At 41.8% G+C, this 18,035-nt stretch overlaps 1 protein-coding gene across 2 annotated transcripts in view; it reads right to left on the bottom strand.

Annotated features, from left to right (window-relative positions):
* Positions 1-18,035, bottom strand: part of nrxn1b (neurexin 1b) — a 92,338-nt gene that overhangs the window by 29,245 nt on the left and 45,058 nt on the right. For both annotated transcript variants that reach the window (XM_089117356.1, XM_089117355.1), the window contains 6 exons: positions 17,503-17,529; positions 12,724-12,846; positions 11,455-11,836; positions 6,425-6,615; positions 6,003-6,176; positions 3,984-4,103 (listed from right to left, as the gene is read on the bottom strand). In XM_089117356.1, the coding sequence (XP_088973482.1) occupies positions 3,984-4,103; positions 6,003-6,176; positions 6,425-6,615; positions 11,455-11,836; positions 12,724-12,846; positions 17,503-17,529 (1,017 nt within the window). The remainder of the gene's footprint in view (positions 1-3,983; positions 4,104-6,002; positions 6,177-6,424; positions 6,616-11,454; positions 11,837-12,723; positions 12,847-17,502; positions 17,530-18,035) is intronic.

Consider the following 18,035-nt stretch of genomic DNA (forward strand, 5'->3'; position numbering starts at 1 on the left):
TTAATAAAATATAATGTAATTGTGGATTAATTCCATTATAACTCATTTTTTTAACTAATAGTGTTAATTAATAATGTTAATTACCAGAATGAGCCAAAGCCTTGTATTTCAACTTCCAGGTACACTAATATGCATTAATACATGATTAATTACTTCATTGTTAGTGCAAATTCATGTGCCAATCACTAAATGACTAGTTAATAATGATGTGCCCCATCAAGTAAAGTCATAACATAATGATACCTTTGCAAATCATTAGCTAATGAATAATTAAAGCAGACAACTGGAAGTTGAAGTGCATAGCTTTGACTAATTTTGGTAATTAACACATTAATTTACACCATTAGTTAATCAAATATGTTAAGGAACTAATACTCAATGACACATTGAATTAATAGTAATTCATGTATTACTTAATCTATTAATCATATAGACTCTTTATTAGTTGCTGATGCAGTAATCATTAATTAATGGTTTAGTTCTTCATGAGTTATAAATTAACTCATGATTATCTGTGTATTAGTTAAGCATGAATTAATGCATATTAGTGCACCCGTATTGTAAAGTGTTACCCATTATTCTGCAATATTTTGTAGTATGTAATTAAATGATTGTTTATTAAACTGTTTTAGATTTAATCATGCTGATTTTGGAGGATAAAAACTGAAATGTCACTCTTCGTCTGATATTGATTAATTACATTTTTTAACCCACATATCTTGAATTTTGTGATCATTCACATGCATTGCATTTTAGGGGTTCCAAATACGTAGCGCTTTAGAACCTTTTAAGGTTCTATATAGAACCTTTCCTTCTAAGAGTAAACACGAGAATGAACCTCATTGGTTCTTGCTGAAGCTCAAATGTAGATAAACGAAAGTCTTACGGGTTCAGAACGACGTAAGTGTGAGTAAATAATGACAGAATTTTCATTTTGGGCTGAGCTATCCCTTTAAGATTCAATTAAGACACTTCAATCAGATCTAAATTTTATTACGATCAAGCTCAGTTGTTCTGATTTAGGTGTTTACCAGTAGACTTTTCAGTCCGATTGAGCCATAAATCTTAAAAAAATGATTGCATGTAAACATACCCTTACGAAAAAGAAGTTTATTCAAGTGTGCCATTAGTATACTTCTTTTAAACTAAAAATAAGAAAGTATACTTTCAGTTTATTTTTCCTGTACTTCTCAGAAGTATACTTCAAATTACACTTTAGTGTACTTGACTTATACTGAGAGAAAAGCAAGTATATTTGTCCTGTTCTTGTACTCAATCTTTTGATCCAGAAATACTTAAAAGTATAATTAAGTATTCAAAGTATACTTGTATAAGTATTACAGTAAAAAATAAACTACTAGTATACCCATAAATTCACTTGCAGTACACATGAGATACATAATTATGAACTAGTTCTGTTCTTACTGTTACACTTATAGTACACTTAAACATATACTTTTATGTACTAAAAGTGCGCCAATTAGCAGTATTAAAATAGTACACTTACAAGTTTACTACTAGTACATAGTGACATACTTACTACATAATGTATACTTAAATAAAACTTAAATATACTTGACCATTACTTAAGTATACTACATAAAATGAACTTGAAATATACTTCTTTTTCGTAAGGGTAATTAGTGTGAGGGACTCTACAACTCTTCTCACATTGTGCTTGACCCCAGTTTATCTTAATTTTAAACATTGTTTACAATCCCAGGTAAGGGAAATTGTGAGAAATGTGACACATGAAGCAAGGATAACCTAGGATTATAGAAACACCCAGGTTAACTATTTCTAATGTGAAAAGTTTTTTTTTTGAAGAACTATCACCCATCCTGAATGAGAAGAAATATGATGAACATAATTCCCTCTTTTCTGAACACACATCCTTCAGTACAGTTCATAACTACTAAAAGTGATTAAATCTACCGCTGATTAGCTGCATTTCAACAGTGTTGATGCTCATTTCATGTTTTCATTTCAGGCTACAAGCTGAAATCAACGTTTAAGGTGTTTAAATTCATTTCCTACGCTCAAAACTCTCAAGCGCCAGCGAGTATATGAACCCTGAGTGAAACCGGGAGTTTTCCGAGATGGTGTGATTCAGTAAGTGTTTGTGCTTCATGTGAGTGCCCTCAAGTGGTGACAGACAACACAGGAGAGCTTCGTCACACTGAGACCAGCAGAAAATCAGTGTTTACTGCATGAAATGTTAATTCTAGTTAATAGCGTGTCTGTAAAGCTGCTTTGAAACATACAAATGGTGTATACATTTGAAATATACCAGAAATACCTATTTCTTTTGTTTAAATTACAGCACATTTGAGTTTTGTTTTGTGATTTTGTATTGTGAAATGCTCTCAAAAACGAATAATTTTTAAAGGTAGAATCTTTGTAAATGGATGACATGAACTATTATAAAAACAATTAAAGCTGCAAGCAGCATTTATCGGTGTTCAAGCAGTTCGGGCCTTTAAGCACAAAAGCATCAAAAGGCATTCAATTTTATTTAACATGCATTTATCCACCAACATAATAGATGTAAAACACCATTTACAATCAATACAGAAAATTTAACATTGGAAATGCATGGTTTTAAAGCTTTTTAACAGTTATAGCGCCACCTATGGTCCGATCTCCATGAAACTGTGCAATCATCAATTTTTGTGAAAATTTTGAGTTTTCCTTTAGGATTTATATGATTTTGGGTGCATTTTGTCCCATCCCTTTTGTAAACGACCCTGTTATAGCCAATCAAAAGCAAAGTTCTACTTTTTTTTTCTCTAAAGTACTATCTAGAGAGTCCAGAGAATAGTATTGGGCAAAAAACCAGGGACTAGTTCGCAAAAGTGCTGCACAATGCGTTTTAGGGGATTTTTTTTTTCTCTCTAGCAAATACAATATGGTTTTCAACACTTCGTGCTTGAACACCTAATTATGAGAGACCTTTTTGACGATTATGGCGCCACCTATGATCCGATCCTCACGAAACTTTGCATGCTTCCTAACCATGTAAGGACACATATGCTCATCGATTTTTGTGAAGTTGTGACTTTTTTGGGGGGGATTTAGGGGCTTTTGACTGAATTTTGCCACAGACCACTATCTAAATGACCCTGTTACAGCCAACCAAATGCAAAATTTCAACTTTTTTTCGATAATTATTGATAGAGAGAGTCCAGAGAATAGGCCTAGACTGGTTTGGTCCCGATTGGGCAAAAAACCAGGGACTAGTTCGCAAAAGTGGGTTTTGGACAAAAACCGAAATAACAAATTTTCCAAATGCTCCAAATGGAAATCCAATCATCTTGTCCGTCTTGAGCCAGGGATTACAGTGGTGTAAAAACATTGAAGTCAAACGGTCTAGGAGTTATGAGCAATTTAGTACTTTTGGTTGCTGTAGCGCCACCTATGGGCCAATCGGGCTCATACTCTGATAGCTTCTCCACAATTTGAGGCCCTACCATCTGACAAAGTTTCAGAGCTCCAGCCCTTACGGTTTGGGCTGCACGATGCGTTTTAGGGGATTTTTTTTTTCTTTCTAACAAATAAAATGCTTGAACACCTAATTATGCCACTTTTTTACAACTGTGCAAGCAGATTTCTTTTTTAATCTCAAATGAATTTAATGCATTGCTGTTTTTGATTTGTTTAATCATCAATTTCATCAAATTAATTTGTCATACCACCATGAATTACTGTAGCAATTGCAAAAGTTTTAAACTTTGCTCTCGCTCGTGTTCAGCAGTGAAAACCCAATGGTGATTTGCAGCACAGAACACTTTGTCTACACCAGCTACCATATTTGACATGACTCGTCACAGTTGCAGCTGTCTACACCGAACATGTCAAAGCGCCCACACAAATATATGGGTGTGCTTACCTCATCATTATTACCCTGGATATGATTTCAGTGTTACAACACCACATATCAAGCAGGCATCTGTTGAAATATGATGCAAAACATTCTCACTAACCATCATTACACAAAGGTCCTCCGTAAGTGGTCATACTGCAGTCGCAGGTGAAGCCCTCCCACTGCTGGAGACAAGCGCCCTGGTTCCCACAGGAGTCCTCCTGACAGGTGGTGCTGGGCCCTACATCAGAGATCAGGCACAGAAAAACACATATTCATTATGTCATTTTTACAAGATGGTGAAGAAGATAAAGACGGATGACAGTATTACAAAACATAAACAAGGTTTTATTAAATGAGAACAGCGTGCTCTAACACACAAAACAACTGAAGCGTGACCAAGGAATAAGTGAAACACACACTGGTGATAAACTGAACGATGAGATCATGAGTGGCGGGAAACAAAGACAAAGAACACATGTTACTGATGAATACTTACACATAGTTTGTCTTAAAGCATATTAAACACACCACATACACACATAAACAACATTAAACACTGGATTTTAACCAGAGGGGGACTTTAGTAAGTGCTCTTGAAGCTCTGATTGGCTGCCAGCATCTGATACCAGCCAGCATCCCAGTTATAATAACTGGGATCTGATAAGTGAGCAGGTGTAAACAGGCTCTCAGAATAAAAGAGCCTGTTTACACCTGCTCACTTCATGTGGCTGATAGGACAGCTATCTGATTTGTCTGATTTGCCTCATCCATCACCAAAAAAGCATTGAATCCAGTAACTGGGACCTGTGAATGGTTTTTCCCACGTTTTGGTCACATCTAAGACGCAATCCTGGAATACTGGAGTGGAAACCTTTGGCAAAGAGGGATGTTTTGGGCAGAAAGTTCCCAACCAGTCATTTAATGTTGCAGCTCAGGCAAAACTCTGAAGATTCGATGGTACCAACCTTTGGAAAACCCAATTATTATTTCATCCTCAAAAGCGCTCCTGGTTCCTTGATCCCAGATGGACCAATAAAAAAACACTTGTGCCCTAATGCATGGAGTGCTTCTCAATACCCTAATGAAATTTCATCTTAATTAACATTTAACAACATACGGGCATACGGCTCCCTTGTGCGCAACGTCTTCCTCCACCTTGTTTCCTTTCCTTACATGCTGCCCTTGAATCTTAAGAGAGAGGAGCAAGGACGCAAGGAAAGGAAATGAGAATTCATCAATAATGAATTGTGAAGCACCCAGATACAGCACGAGCACTTTCCAAGCAGCTGACATGAAAAGGCCAATGTGTCATTTATGTAAAAGAGGAATATAATGAAAACTGAATGAAATATGCATGTTGTTTGTGGTATATCTCTGTGTATGTAAAGTAGATTTCATTCAGCAACTCAGCAGAAATCATTCTATCCATTTAAGAGTGTTTCCACTATAAACTTCTGCATTTGCATGAGACACAATGAACATCTATAGCATGACAAATACAGCAAATCTTTTGACAACAGCAGTAATACTGAGAGTGTCGAATGCTTACTAACTAACACCCTTATCTCTGTGTAAACTACAAAAACGCGAATCTGTGAAAAACGTTACGTCGTGCACATGAGCATTACTTATTTAGTCTATAGGCTTTTTTTTGGTGAAAATGGATACAGATATTAACAGTATTAACTTGTAATGTAAGATTTAAACATTTAGGGTGCTATCTTGCACTCAGCGCAATTGACTTTGTACACTGACTCGTGTATCGTTCCTATTTTGCACCCGCGCAAAACAAACTTTTCCCTTCACTGACGCACGTCTGTAAATAGGGAATGAACTTGCGCTCCCTGGGCGGGTCGACGCAAAAAGGAGGCGTGTTTCGGCGCAAACATTCCCTGGTGTTTCTGCAGTTCCAGAAAACAATTGCGCCACTGACCAGAAAAAATTAGCACTACTGGGCCACCATACCTAAGGGTTATATTTTGAAGGTCCGCTGAGGGCATTCAAATAATAATGTACCTACATGTCAACTCACTTATCTAGAGTCAGCAGGCCATGGCTGCAAAATAAACCCTGAGAGGGTGATCAGAATTATTGCATTACTCCGTATATTAAACAGAAAGAAAAAAGATGTTTTCACCTTCACATCCTCTCTCAATCTGTCCAACACAGGCCAGCGCTTCTGACATCAGGTCTGGCAAACGGCCGTTGAGATCCACAGATGCCAAACAGCCTTGAAATCCTTCCTTTGCGTGAACTAACTTGGGCAAATCTTTGTACATCTCCTCGGGAACACCACCAATATAAAGATCACCTGCAAAGAGCCAAAAAAGAGAGTGCATAATGTTCATAATTATATAGTTAAATATCATATATTCCCATCAGCTGTCTCTCTGTTAAATTTAAAATGACATCAGTTCACAAAGGAACATAGTATATTATACATTTATTACATATAACATTTATTTGTGGATCTAAAAAAAATATTTTTAAGCAATAAAACCGTTTGTCACAGCGGCTGTATGAATTGACAAGTTACAATAACACTACAGTGAAATCTACCTTTTAAGTCAAGGTTTTTGGCCCCCACGGTGGTCTGGGTGGTGATTTTGGTGTCGATTTTGACAGTGTGCAGGTTATTGGTGTCTCTGGAGATAATGACATTGTGCCACTGGTTGTCATTGAGAGGTTTGTTTGAGTTTCCTTTCATCAGATGAGCACCGTTTCCCAGATCTGAGATGTAATGCAGGTAGCTAAACAGAGATTTAAGATCCATTATCAGGTGAATACAGTTTACCAATATGGAAAAGAAAAATCACAAACAAGATCTCTGTAATATCTCGATTGTTTATCTTAGATAGAGATGTAATTACATGGAGACATTTAGCTGAAGAAAAGTTTTACACATGAGATAAAGACCCTAAACTGACATGTTTGCTCGAGTCGAGAGTATCAGAAGAAATCTAAATAATCCCTCAAGTTGTCTGCAATGAAAAGTCAGACATCTCAATAAGAACTTAAACATTTTTGTCAAATTCTTTCAGGATTGAATGATTTGAGCTAAGCTTTTACATTTGTAATGCACCTTATAATGCATTGTATGGTCTCATGAGTGATTGTGTTTTGGTAATAAGTAATGCACCTTTAGAAAGTATAACGCATGACAATCAACCAATCTCGGATGCAACATGGAATCTGCAAATATTATAATGCATTTTAACTTTGGTTATGAAAATGAAAATAATAATGCATTATAACGTACATTATGAGTAGCTTTATAATGCATTGGACATAAAGTCTTTATATAACATTTATGTTTCGTTCTGTTTAGTTTCAGTGTGTTTTAGTTTGGTTCTCCCTGTTTCTGTTTGCCTGTGTCCCTAGTTAGTCTCCATAGTTGTTAATTTAATTTACGCACATGTTCTGTTTTACGTCGATTACTCACCCTTGTATTTAAAACCCTCAGTTTCGTTTGTTCAGTTTTCCGATGTTGTTTATGGTTATGTGTTTCTGTGACTTCTCCAGTGCTTTCCTAAATGCTTATTCATTATCGTGCTTTCATTACAGCCACTCATACATAACAGAATATCGCACCAAGAATAGACTATTTTAGCTGTTTCTTTCTTTACACCCCCCACCACCTCTCACTTTAGATTTGTGGACCGTTCACCTCAGGTGTGCATCACAGAGCGAGTGGTCCACAAGGGGATTTCGTCACATTTGTTCAGTGGGTGCTGGCAAATATTGGATCTCCATCTGCCCCACTCCAGACCCAGAGCCCAGCCAGCCAATGCCCACACACTGCATGGAGCTAATGCCAGAGCCCACCACAGACTGAGACCCCGAGCCTACCGTGATGCACAAGCCAGTAAAGAGGACCGAGACCACCACCGCCCTAGAGCCGAGCCAAAGGAAAAGTCTGACCAGGTACGTGAGATGGCTACGTCGTCAGTACCAGTGGGAGTGTATTGGAGCACAAGGTCATGGAATGGAGCCCTGCCCACACTCCTGATTCTGAAGGTGAGCTGCATAAGACCTCTGGGAATTATTACGAGGAATGTGAGGGGGGTCTCCAATCCCTGCTGTTCCTGCCCAGGTCCAAGTCTCCTGTGTCTCTACTGGTCCTGCCCAGGTTCAAGTATCCTGAGTCTCTTCTGGTCCTGCCCAGGTCCAAGTCTCCTGTGTCTCTACTGGTCCTGCCCAGTTCCAAATCTCCTGTGTCTCTTCTGGTCCTACCCAGCTCCAAGTCTCCTGTGTCTCTACTGGTCCTGCCCAGGTCCAAGTCTCATGTGTCTCTACTGGTCCTGCCCAGGTCCAAGTCTCATGTGTCTCTACTGGTCCTGCCCAGGTCCAAGTCTCCTGTGTCTCTACTGCTCCGTCTCTACTTGTCCTGCCCAGGTCCAAGTATCCTGAGTCTCTTCTGGTCCTGCCCAGGTCCAAGTATCCTGAGTCTCTTCTGGTCCTGCCCAGGTCCAAGTATCCTGAGTCTCTTCTGGTCCTGCCCAGGTCCAAGTCTCCTGTGTCTCTACTGGTCCTGCCCAGTTCCAAGTCTCCTGTGTCTCTTCTGGTCCTACCCAGCTCCAAGTCTCCTGTGTCTCTACTGGTCCTGCCCAGGTTCAAGTATCCTGAGTCTCTTCTGGTCCTGCCCAGGTCCAAGTCTCCTGTGTCTCTACTGGTCCTGCCCAGTTCCAAGTCTCCTGTGTCTCTTCTGGTCCTACCCAGCTCCAAGTCTCCTGTGTCTCTACTGGTCCCGTCCAGCTCCAAGTCTCCTGTGTCTCTACTGCTCCGTCTCTACTTGTCCTGCCCAGGTCCAAGTCTCCTGTGTCTCTATTGGTCCGTCTCTACTGGTCCTTCCCAGGTCTAAGTCTCCTGTGTCTCTACTGGTCCTGCCCAGGTCCAAGTCTCCTGTGTCTCTACTGGTCCTACCCAGGTCCAAGTCTCCTGTGTCTCTATTGGTCCTGCCCAGGTCCAAGTCTCCTGTGTCTCTTCTGGTCCTGCCCAGGTCCAAGTCTCCTGTGTCTCTTCTGATCCTGTCCAGCTCCAAGTCTCCTGTGTCTCTACTGGTCCTACCCAGGTCCAAGTCTCCTGTGTCTCTACTGGTCCTGCCCAGGTCCAAGTCTCCTGTGTCTCTTCTGGTCCTGCCCAGGTCCAAATCTCCTGTGTCTCTACTGGTCCTGCCCAGGTCCAAGTCTCCTGTGTCTCTACTGGTCCTGTCCAGCTCCAAGTCTCCTGTGTCTGTACTGGTCCTACCCAGCTCCAAGTCTCCTGTGTCTCTACTGGTTCTGCCCAGGTCCAAGTCTCCTGTGTCTCTACTGGTCCTGCCCAGGTCCAAGTCCCCTGTGTCTCTACTGGTCCTGCCCAGGTCCAAGTCTCCTGTGTTTCTTCTGATCCTGCCCAGGTCCAAGTCTCCTGTGTCTCTACTGCTCCATCTCTACTTGTCCTGCCCAGGTCCAAGTCTCCTGTGTCTCTACTGGTCCTACCCAGCTCCAAGTCTCCTGTGTCTCTACTGGTCCTGCCCAGGTCCAAGTCTCCTGTGTCTCTACTGCTCCATCTCTACTTGTCCTACCCAGGTCCAAGTCTCCTGTGTCTCTACTGGTCCTGCCCAGGTCCAAGTCTCCTGTGTCTCTACTGGTCCTACCCAGCTCCAAGTCTCCTGTGTCTCTACTGGTCCTGCCCAGGTCCAAGTCTCCTGTGTCTCTACTGCTCCATCTCTACTTGTCCTACCCAGGTCCAAGTCTCCTGTGTCTCTACTGGTCCTGCCCAGGTCCAAGTCTCCTGTGTCTGTTCTGATCCTGCCCAGGTCCAAGTCTCCTGTGTCTCTACTGCTCCGTCTCTACTTGTCCTACCCAGGTCCAATTCTCCTGTGTCTCTACTGGTCCTGCCCAGGTCCAAGTCTCCTGTGTCTCTTCTGATCCTGTCCAGCTCCAAGTCTCCTGTGTCTCTACTGGTCCTGCCCAGGTCCAAGTCTCCTGTGTCTCTTCTGATCCTGTCCAGCTCCAATTCTCCTGTGTCTCTACTGGTCCTGCCCAGGTCCAAGTCTCCTGTGTCTCTTCTGATCCTGTCCAGCTCCAAGTCTCCTGTGTCTCTATTGGTCCGTCTCTACTGGTCCTTCCCAGGTCTAAGTCTCCTGTGTCTCTATTGGTCCTGCCCAGGTCCAAGTCTCCTGTGTCTCTTCTGGTCCTGCCCAGGTCCAAGTCTCCTGTGTCTCTACTGGTCCTGCCCAGGTCCAAGTCTCCTGTGTCTCTACTGGTCCTGCCCAGGTCCAAGTCTCCTGTGTCTCTACTGGTCCTGCCCAGGTCCAAGTCTACTGTGTCTCTACTGGTCCTGCCCAGGTCCAAGTATCCTGTGTCTCTTCTGATCCTGTCCAGCTCCAAGTCTCATGTGTCTCTACTGGTCCTACCCAGGTCCAAGTCTCCTGTGTCTCTTCTGGTCCTGCCCAGGTCCAAATCTCCTGTGTCTCTACTGGTCCTACCCAGCTCCAAGTCTCCTGTGTCTCTACTGGTCCTTCCCAGGTCTAAGTCTCCTGTGTCTCTATTGGTCCTGCCCAGGTCCAAGTCTCCTGTGTCTCTTCTGGTCCTACCCAGGTCCAAGTCTCCTGTGTCTCTACTGGTCCTTCCCAGGTCTAAGTCTCCTGTGTCTCTATTGGTCCTGCCCAGGTCCAAGTCTCCTGTGTCTCTACTGGTCCTGCCCAGGTCCAAGTCTCCTGTGTCTCTACTGGTCCTGCCCAGGTCCAAGTCTACTGTGTCTCTACTGGTCCTGCCCAGGTCCAAGTTTCCTGTGTCTCTGCCAGTCCCGCACAGTGATCCCACCCAACCTCCCTCTCCCACCTTCCCTTCCAATAACTGCCAGTTCCTCTGCCCCAACTCTGCTGTTTGCCTAAAGTCCCTCGGCTTCTCCTCTGTTTGTTACACTCGGGCCTCTGGCTTTCCAGTCTCCAGCTCCACATCAGCACAAGATTCCTCTGGTTCCCCCCCATCAATCCTACCAGCTCTGCCTCAGTCCTCTGGCACCCTGACTCTACCTCAGATGCTCATCGCTGCTGCCTGAACCTTCACCATCCTTAAGTCCCATCAGCTCTTGGCTCATGGCTCCTCCCTCCATCGAATCCACTATGGGCCATCATCCTGGCTGTGGTCTGGGTCCGAGCCTGGCTCCTCCTGCTTCTGACTTCTCTAGCACTCTCCTGCATGTTAGTTTGTTAAATAAAGACAGTTTCTGTTTATTCATCGTTGTGCATTCATTACAGCCACTCACAAGTGACACTTTAATTAAGTGTTATCATATTTTTCTATACACTGTCAGCTCAATATCTCTGTCTCAATGCCTCCTGACTTACTGAAGGGTAAATCTGTGAAAAATAAAATCACTGGTTCGGAATGAATATTTTCAATTCTGACACCTGTGCACATACACCTATAAAGACCTTCTTCTTTTTTTTTCATTTGCAAGGATTATAAAATATTTTGGAAAGGAATATGTTGAATGAATGATTGGATTGATAAATTAATTATTAATGCACATTTTCACTTAAACCATGTACAGCACTAAGAGTGTCAAACTGTAATGCTCATGTCTGTTTCTCCATAACGTACCCCTTAACCAGCTCTACAGCTATGAAATCATTTCCATCTCCACTATTAAACAGGATGAGTCCATCTGATGAAGTGGTCTTGAACTGGAAGAACAGGTGCATGGAGTAGTACGCCTGCAGGGTGCTCAGAGTCACATAGCTTGAGCAGGACTTGAAGGTCACTGGATCTGCAATGATGTTCTTAAATCCGATCACAGCGTTGACTTCACAGTAGTCGATGTCTCCATTCCTGCAGAGGTCGATGTATGGCTTGCCATTAAATGTCAAACTCTGGAGATGCCCAATGAAGTTGGATGGAATGACGGGTTGGTAACGTTTCTCTGTTATGATCCCCGTCTCTATGTTATGAAACTCCAGCTGTGTGTGGTCACCTGGTATCTCTCCTGTTTCAATGCAGAGTGTTGAGAAAAATTAAAGCTTTTATTTCATGTGGATCATAAAAAGGCCAACAAACTACAACTAGGACTATCATGATGATTAGTTTATCAACTTATCATGCAATATATGGACGCGACCTTGATCACTTTTGCGGACCTCAATAATCCCTATTGTAGAGCTTTTCACAGTTGAAATATTTAACACTTAATCACTGTAAACCCTGGGTTATCTAGCTTCATGTTTCACATTGCTTATGATTTACTCAGGGGTTAACAATAAATCCTGGATGTTCATTCGCTGCAGTTTCAAACTACATTCCTAAACCCAGGGTTAAAGTCCTTATTTGCAAATTTGCATATTTAGTGTGGGTAACACTTTATTTTGATGGTGCCTATTTAACATGCTCAATATCTGCTAACTCTTTATTAAAAGTCTCCCAAAAAACATTCTACTGACTATAAGTAACTTTGCAAGCGAGCATCAAAATAAGGTGAAACTCGTAGTGTGAAACGTTCCTTTACAAGGGGTTAAAAGAGGCTTTAGAATGCCAATAACCCGGTGTTAATCACAATGTGAAAAGCCTTTAAGTAGATATATAATATGTGTTTTCCAGAAAGAAAATTTGGAAGATTAAGTCCAAATGGACTTGATTTCGAAGCCTCATTCCATCCGCGTCATGATGAGACAATGAACCAACGTTAATTAAAATGTTCAAGAAAATATGATAAGAATAACATTGCTAGATTATTAGTAATGTACTGCCAATTTCTTTGAAAAAAAATAATAATAATCTAATATGACTTGCACAAGCAAACTAAATAGTCAAAATGTGTAACTCCCATTGTGACAGTGAGTATAAAGCAAATGAACAGGAGGAAACAGAATAGGATACCTTCCACAGTGGGCAAATCATCCACAGTCAGCTTCAGACTCTTCCCTCTCCGAATCACTCGCACTGTGTGCCATTCATTATCATTCAGATTCTGACCAGCAAACATGGTCTCAGGTCCCTTGCCTGTGGGACAGCCCATATCACAGTTAAACACACACTCATAAAGCACTGGGAAAAAAGAACAGAAACTCAAAATAGCACAGGTGGACAACACTGACTTTTAGTTATAATGATATCACCTTGGTAAAAATGACCCCAAAATATTAAACATGTAAAACAGTGCTGAGTTAATACCACACCGTCATACATCCCTGAAATCTTCATCAGTAATGATGATGAAGAAATAAATCGCATATATGAGCCATCTTGCACAACTTTCTGGGATATGTAAGCAATAATAAGCGAGACTGCATTCACAAACTGCACACATGGAGTAGCTTATTGAATGAATGAATGATTTAATGAAAGAGGCATTTATATTGCACTTTAATATGTACCACTGTACACCCGAAGCGCTTTACACGTGGATAATGCGACGGCAGCCACAGAACAATGCCAGTGTGCTCGAGTGATCAAGCCAATTCAGTGGATGGGGATGATTGGCAAGGGCCAATGAGTGTTATGTTGCCGTTACGAGAAGTGCATTTTTAATGACCACTGAGAGTCGGGACCTCGATTTTACGTCTCATCCGAAGGACGGTGCTCTATGAAAGTATAGTGTCTCCCTCACTATACTGGGGCGTTCGGAGCCACACAGACCACAGGGTGAGCGCCCCCTGCTGGTCTCACTAACACCTCTACCAGCAGCAATTATAACAAATGGAAAAACAAACCCAAATAACTATGGTATCAAATGGGTGGGAACATGGGGAACAAATAAAAAAGAAACAGAACACATAAAAACAGGCATTTACACTGCCACATCCGATATCTACGTTCACTATACACTTGGCAAAACAACCCGTGGTAGATGCACTGACCCAGAAAAGCGAGGGCTTGAGCCTTTCCCTTCCATTGCACCATTGAAAAGAGTCATGTGACCGCGGTTGGTGTCCACCTGTATAGGAATGATCGCTTCACCGAACAGATCTGTGCGTCACTGCACAACACCATTGGCAACATACATGTAAACAATCCAATTTACTGTCAAAATTGTTTCATGTATAATGAATTTCAGCAAGTAACTTGTACCTTGTAAGTAGCCTTGATAAAAGTGACGTTGATATTTGCATGTGTGTGGAAGCCGACGCAAAGTACAGAGGGAATACTATTTTAAAAGTTTTCTGTTTCAGGTGGGGTTGAGTTAGCCACGTCGACACCGTGTAACGTTTTTATACACTCTTTGTTTTTTAGTTTGTTGGTTCTTTATTGCTGAAGTTCTGTCATTAATTTAGTTGAACCCCTGACTTATTTGAGAAAATAATTGGCAACAATAATACTCACAATAAACTCACTTAATTAGACTAGACTAGAAAACTAGAATTCATTCAAATATGTATATTAGCAATGACTCCACAGTTCCAAGTGTCTCAAATGAACAAAACCTAGTTCACAAGGTTGTTCCACCACAAAGAAACAAAATGAGCTCAAGTCCCACGATCAGCAGTAATTCCAACAGTTCAGTTCATATAGTTCAATAATCCACATAGTCAGAAAGGGAAAGAGTATATAAATACATTTCCCCAATCAAAAACAGTCAACAGTCAAAACAGTCATCCAGAACTGGCCTAGTGTACTCACGAATCCTTCTTCCTTGAAGAGTCCGGTCCACGTTTTACTGGAATTTCCCAGACGTGAGTACAGACCTTATGCACCAGAGAAACGTGGATGCCGTCATCTTTAGAATATTGTCTTTGAACTTCCGGTTTTGCGGTCGCTCTGTATATTTCTATGGCATCGCTGTCCAGGAGTAATTAGCTGGTGAAGTGGATTTACTTATTGTAGAGTTAACAAAAGTTATCATGAGCATTGTAATGTTTATCATAAGCATTGTAATGCAGATGTCTTAACAAATGTCGACCGGGAATTTTTTTTTACGAGCAGTTCATTCATTCAGTCAAAAGACAACGAGTGCAGAGCTGAAAAGGGGCGGGGCTACATAAAAGCCCCTAATCCATCAATTCCACCCAGATTTTAGAACTGCTCACTCATACTGTTGCAGAGTCTCAACGACCATGCGCTAATCCACCATGAAGAGGATACAATGCTTCACTTTTAATGATCCAGAGCGCGATTGATTAGATCGCAGCCGTAACACTCTTTTTACCCGTATAAAACAATGAATCAAGGGAGTCTTCAAGCGGAGCTCCGCGAGGTACTCACTGGCTGACTTCCGACCGCCGACCTCAACTTCCTTGAACGACGCACGTCATCCAGATGAAGGTAACTGGCTGGGCTCCACCTCGTCATCATCTTCGTCGCTATCGTATGACGACCGCAGATTCACATACTATATACATTGTTTTGATTTTTGTGGATAATGAACTCGGATTATATGATGAAAGATGACGGATAAATCTAGGATAAATAAACATTTAACTGCTTATTTTATGACGACATCGTCACAACAGCACCAATCATCACCCAATCACCAGAACCCTCCCACTCGTTCACAATCACTAGATAACTGACTCGGTGCACCCACAGCCTATATATTCACAGTTCACCATCCACTCTCGACGTGGTTACCATTGCTTACCATTAGCAACCTTACCATTCTACTTACCTGTAATCGTCTCGTCAAGTGTCCAGTCTTCTGACTGTCCTGATCTAGATCTCCAGTCTTCATGTTCACTTGTCACCTGCACAGAGAATCCACTTCAGTCATTGCCAGCTATGTCACCACCATTATTCAGCAAGTCACCATTCTCTCACCATCCACTTTAAGGAAGTCTTTGGTCAAACTGAATCAGTACTATCCGTTCGCAAGCAGCTCTGCTCTTCAGTTCCGCACTTTAGCCGCATCTAGAGGGTGGAATGAGACGGGCCTTTCGACGGGGTCTCAACCCGGAAGTGCACCAACAGATGGTCATTTGTGACGGCACTTATATCTGTACTGTGGGGGAGAAGGTCACATCATCACAAACTGCCCAATTCGAGCACCACGCCCAACGGGGAGTACCATCTAGTTCCTGCCTAAGGTCGCACCAATCACTTACACACCTGTCCAAATTCTCACCTATTAACTTCTCGTTTCCGTGCAAGCGTTTGACTCCGGTTCCTCAGGAAACTTCATCTCTCATCAACTTCTCCAAACACTCAACCTGCAGAAGAAACACTTCTCCCTGACACTAACCATCCACACCATTCTCTGCAAACCACTGGGCAGTGGTCACATTGGTCATTTCTCCTCCACAGTAGCGCTCCACATTGACTTTCTGCATGAGGAGAAGATCACGTGCATGGTGCTGGAAGGATCAACCGCTGACCTCATCCTGGGATGCCCCTGGATGAACCAACATGAACCCACATCAATTGCTCCAGGATATGTTCTGTAAGCGGTTGGTGACCCGTCTACCACCTCATCGGCCATGGGACTGCGCTATCGACCTGCTGCCTGGGGTCACTTCACAGAAAGGTAAGGTCTACCCAGTTTCAATCCCGGAGTAGAAGGCCATGGAGGACAACTACGTTTCATCAGACCCCTGCCGCTTCCAGCTTCAGCAAGAAGGACTGAGGCTTGCGGCCGTGGATCGACTACTGTGCATTCAACTCTCAGACCGTCAAATTCAGTTACCATCTTCCTCTGTTCCCTGCCACGTTGGAACAGCTCCGTGGGACTCGCATCTTCTCCAAACTTGACCTGTGGAGTGCCTACAACTTCATTCGAATACGCAAGGGGGGTAAATGGAAGATGCCGTTCATCGCCATGACAGGCAACTACCAGTAGCAGGTGATGCTGTATGGCCTGTCCAACTCCCCTGCCATATTCCAGAGGTATAGGAATGAGATTTTCCGGGAATACCTCCAACGCATCGTCATCATCTACATTGACGACATTCGGATCTACTTCCTGAACCTGGCTGGAATTTCCCCAACACGTGACACAGGTCCTCAAAAAGCTGAGAGAACAACACCTCTTATTATATCTCAAGTTGTTTATAGCTATATTTATAAACTGCTAATTAATGTATATTAATGCTTTATATATGATGAATTAACGGTTTACTAATGCTCAACTAATGATTAATAGCGTGCAGTTATTATAAAATGTTACCTCATATTTTGCAAAACTTTATTAACAATATGGGGCGATCCACATTTTCACTGTTATATGGTAGGTGGCACTATAAAGCATTTTTAAAAGAGTACAGAATCTCTCAAACAAAACAGGAGGAGAAGAAGCAGAAACAATGATAGAAGCATTGCTGAAATAAAAAATAATACAAATCAAACATTCAACAGAACATAAATTTAAACTGACTAATGTCACTCAATGAAATTTTGAACCCATGAAGAGGAAATGACTGTAAAGCTTTGGGGATGTTGATAGACTCGATTTGTGTTTTGATCATCGTTCTGAATTCCATCCGGATGAAGTCTTTGACAAAAACATGTTCAGAATGTTTTATTTTATTTTTACCCATATTTGTGTTGATGAAAAATTAAAAAAAAAAATAATGCATAAAGCTAGATATAATGTTTTTGTTCTGTTCTTTCTTTTGATTTTTTGTATGTTCAGATAGTCACACAACAACAATCTTTCACTGTAATCTATTGCACAGGTTAAAGGAGTATTTGATAAATGGAAGCTATGAAAGAAGAGAAAGTGTCACTTACTCGTGGTACAGTTTATCCTCTCACAGTCTAGATAGGGAAGAATAAAATACATGTAAATTCTGCCTTCAAAGTAACATCTGCAGACATAGAAGCACATAACCCACTTCTCTGGGGACAGACACACAAGAACACCAATGACCCTGATGCTCACGCATGCCATTCACCCAAATACACTCCAGTGACATTGACGTCTAACTGGAAATATTGTCCAAACTATACCTCTGAATGGGAATATTGCCCTTTGTATTGCCACTTTCCACAAATAGGGTACAAAATATTATGTCACTCCCTGTCTAGCCTCTGCTCTTATAGACAATGTTTGAAGATGTGCATTTTTAGCACTCAAGATGAATGTCTTGGTTACTGTGATAACCCTCATTCCCTGATGGAGGGAATGGAGATGTTATGTGAGATATTATGCACTTGAGATTTGCATGCCGAACCACTCCCCCATACATACGGGTATACAAGCTGGTCGGCAGTTCCCTCATTCAGGTTTACGCTGAGGAGCCGAGATGGTGTCCTGGCCATTC

The sequence above is a fragment of the Pimephales promelas genome, chromosome 11 (assembly GCF_988280905.1).
Source record: "Pimephales promelas chromosome 11, fPimPro1.hap1.1, whole genome shotgun sequence".
In the NCBI taxonomy this organism is placed as follows: Eukaryota; Metazoa; Chordata; class Actinopteri; order Cypriniformes; family Leuciscidae; genus Pimephales; species Pimephales promelas.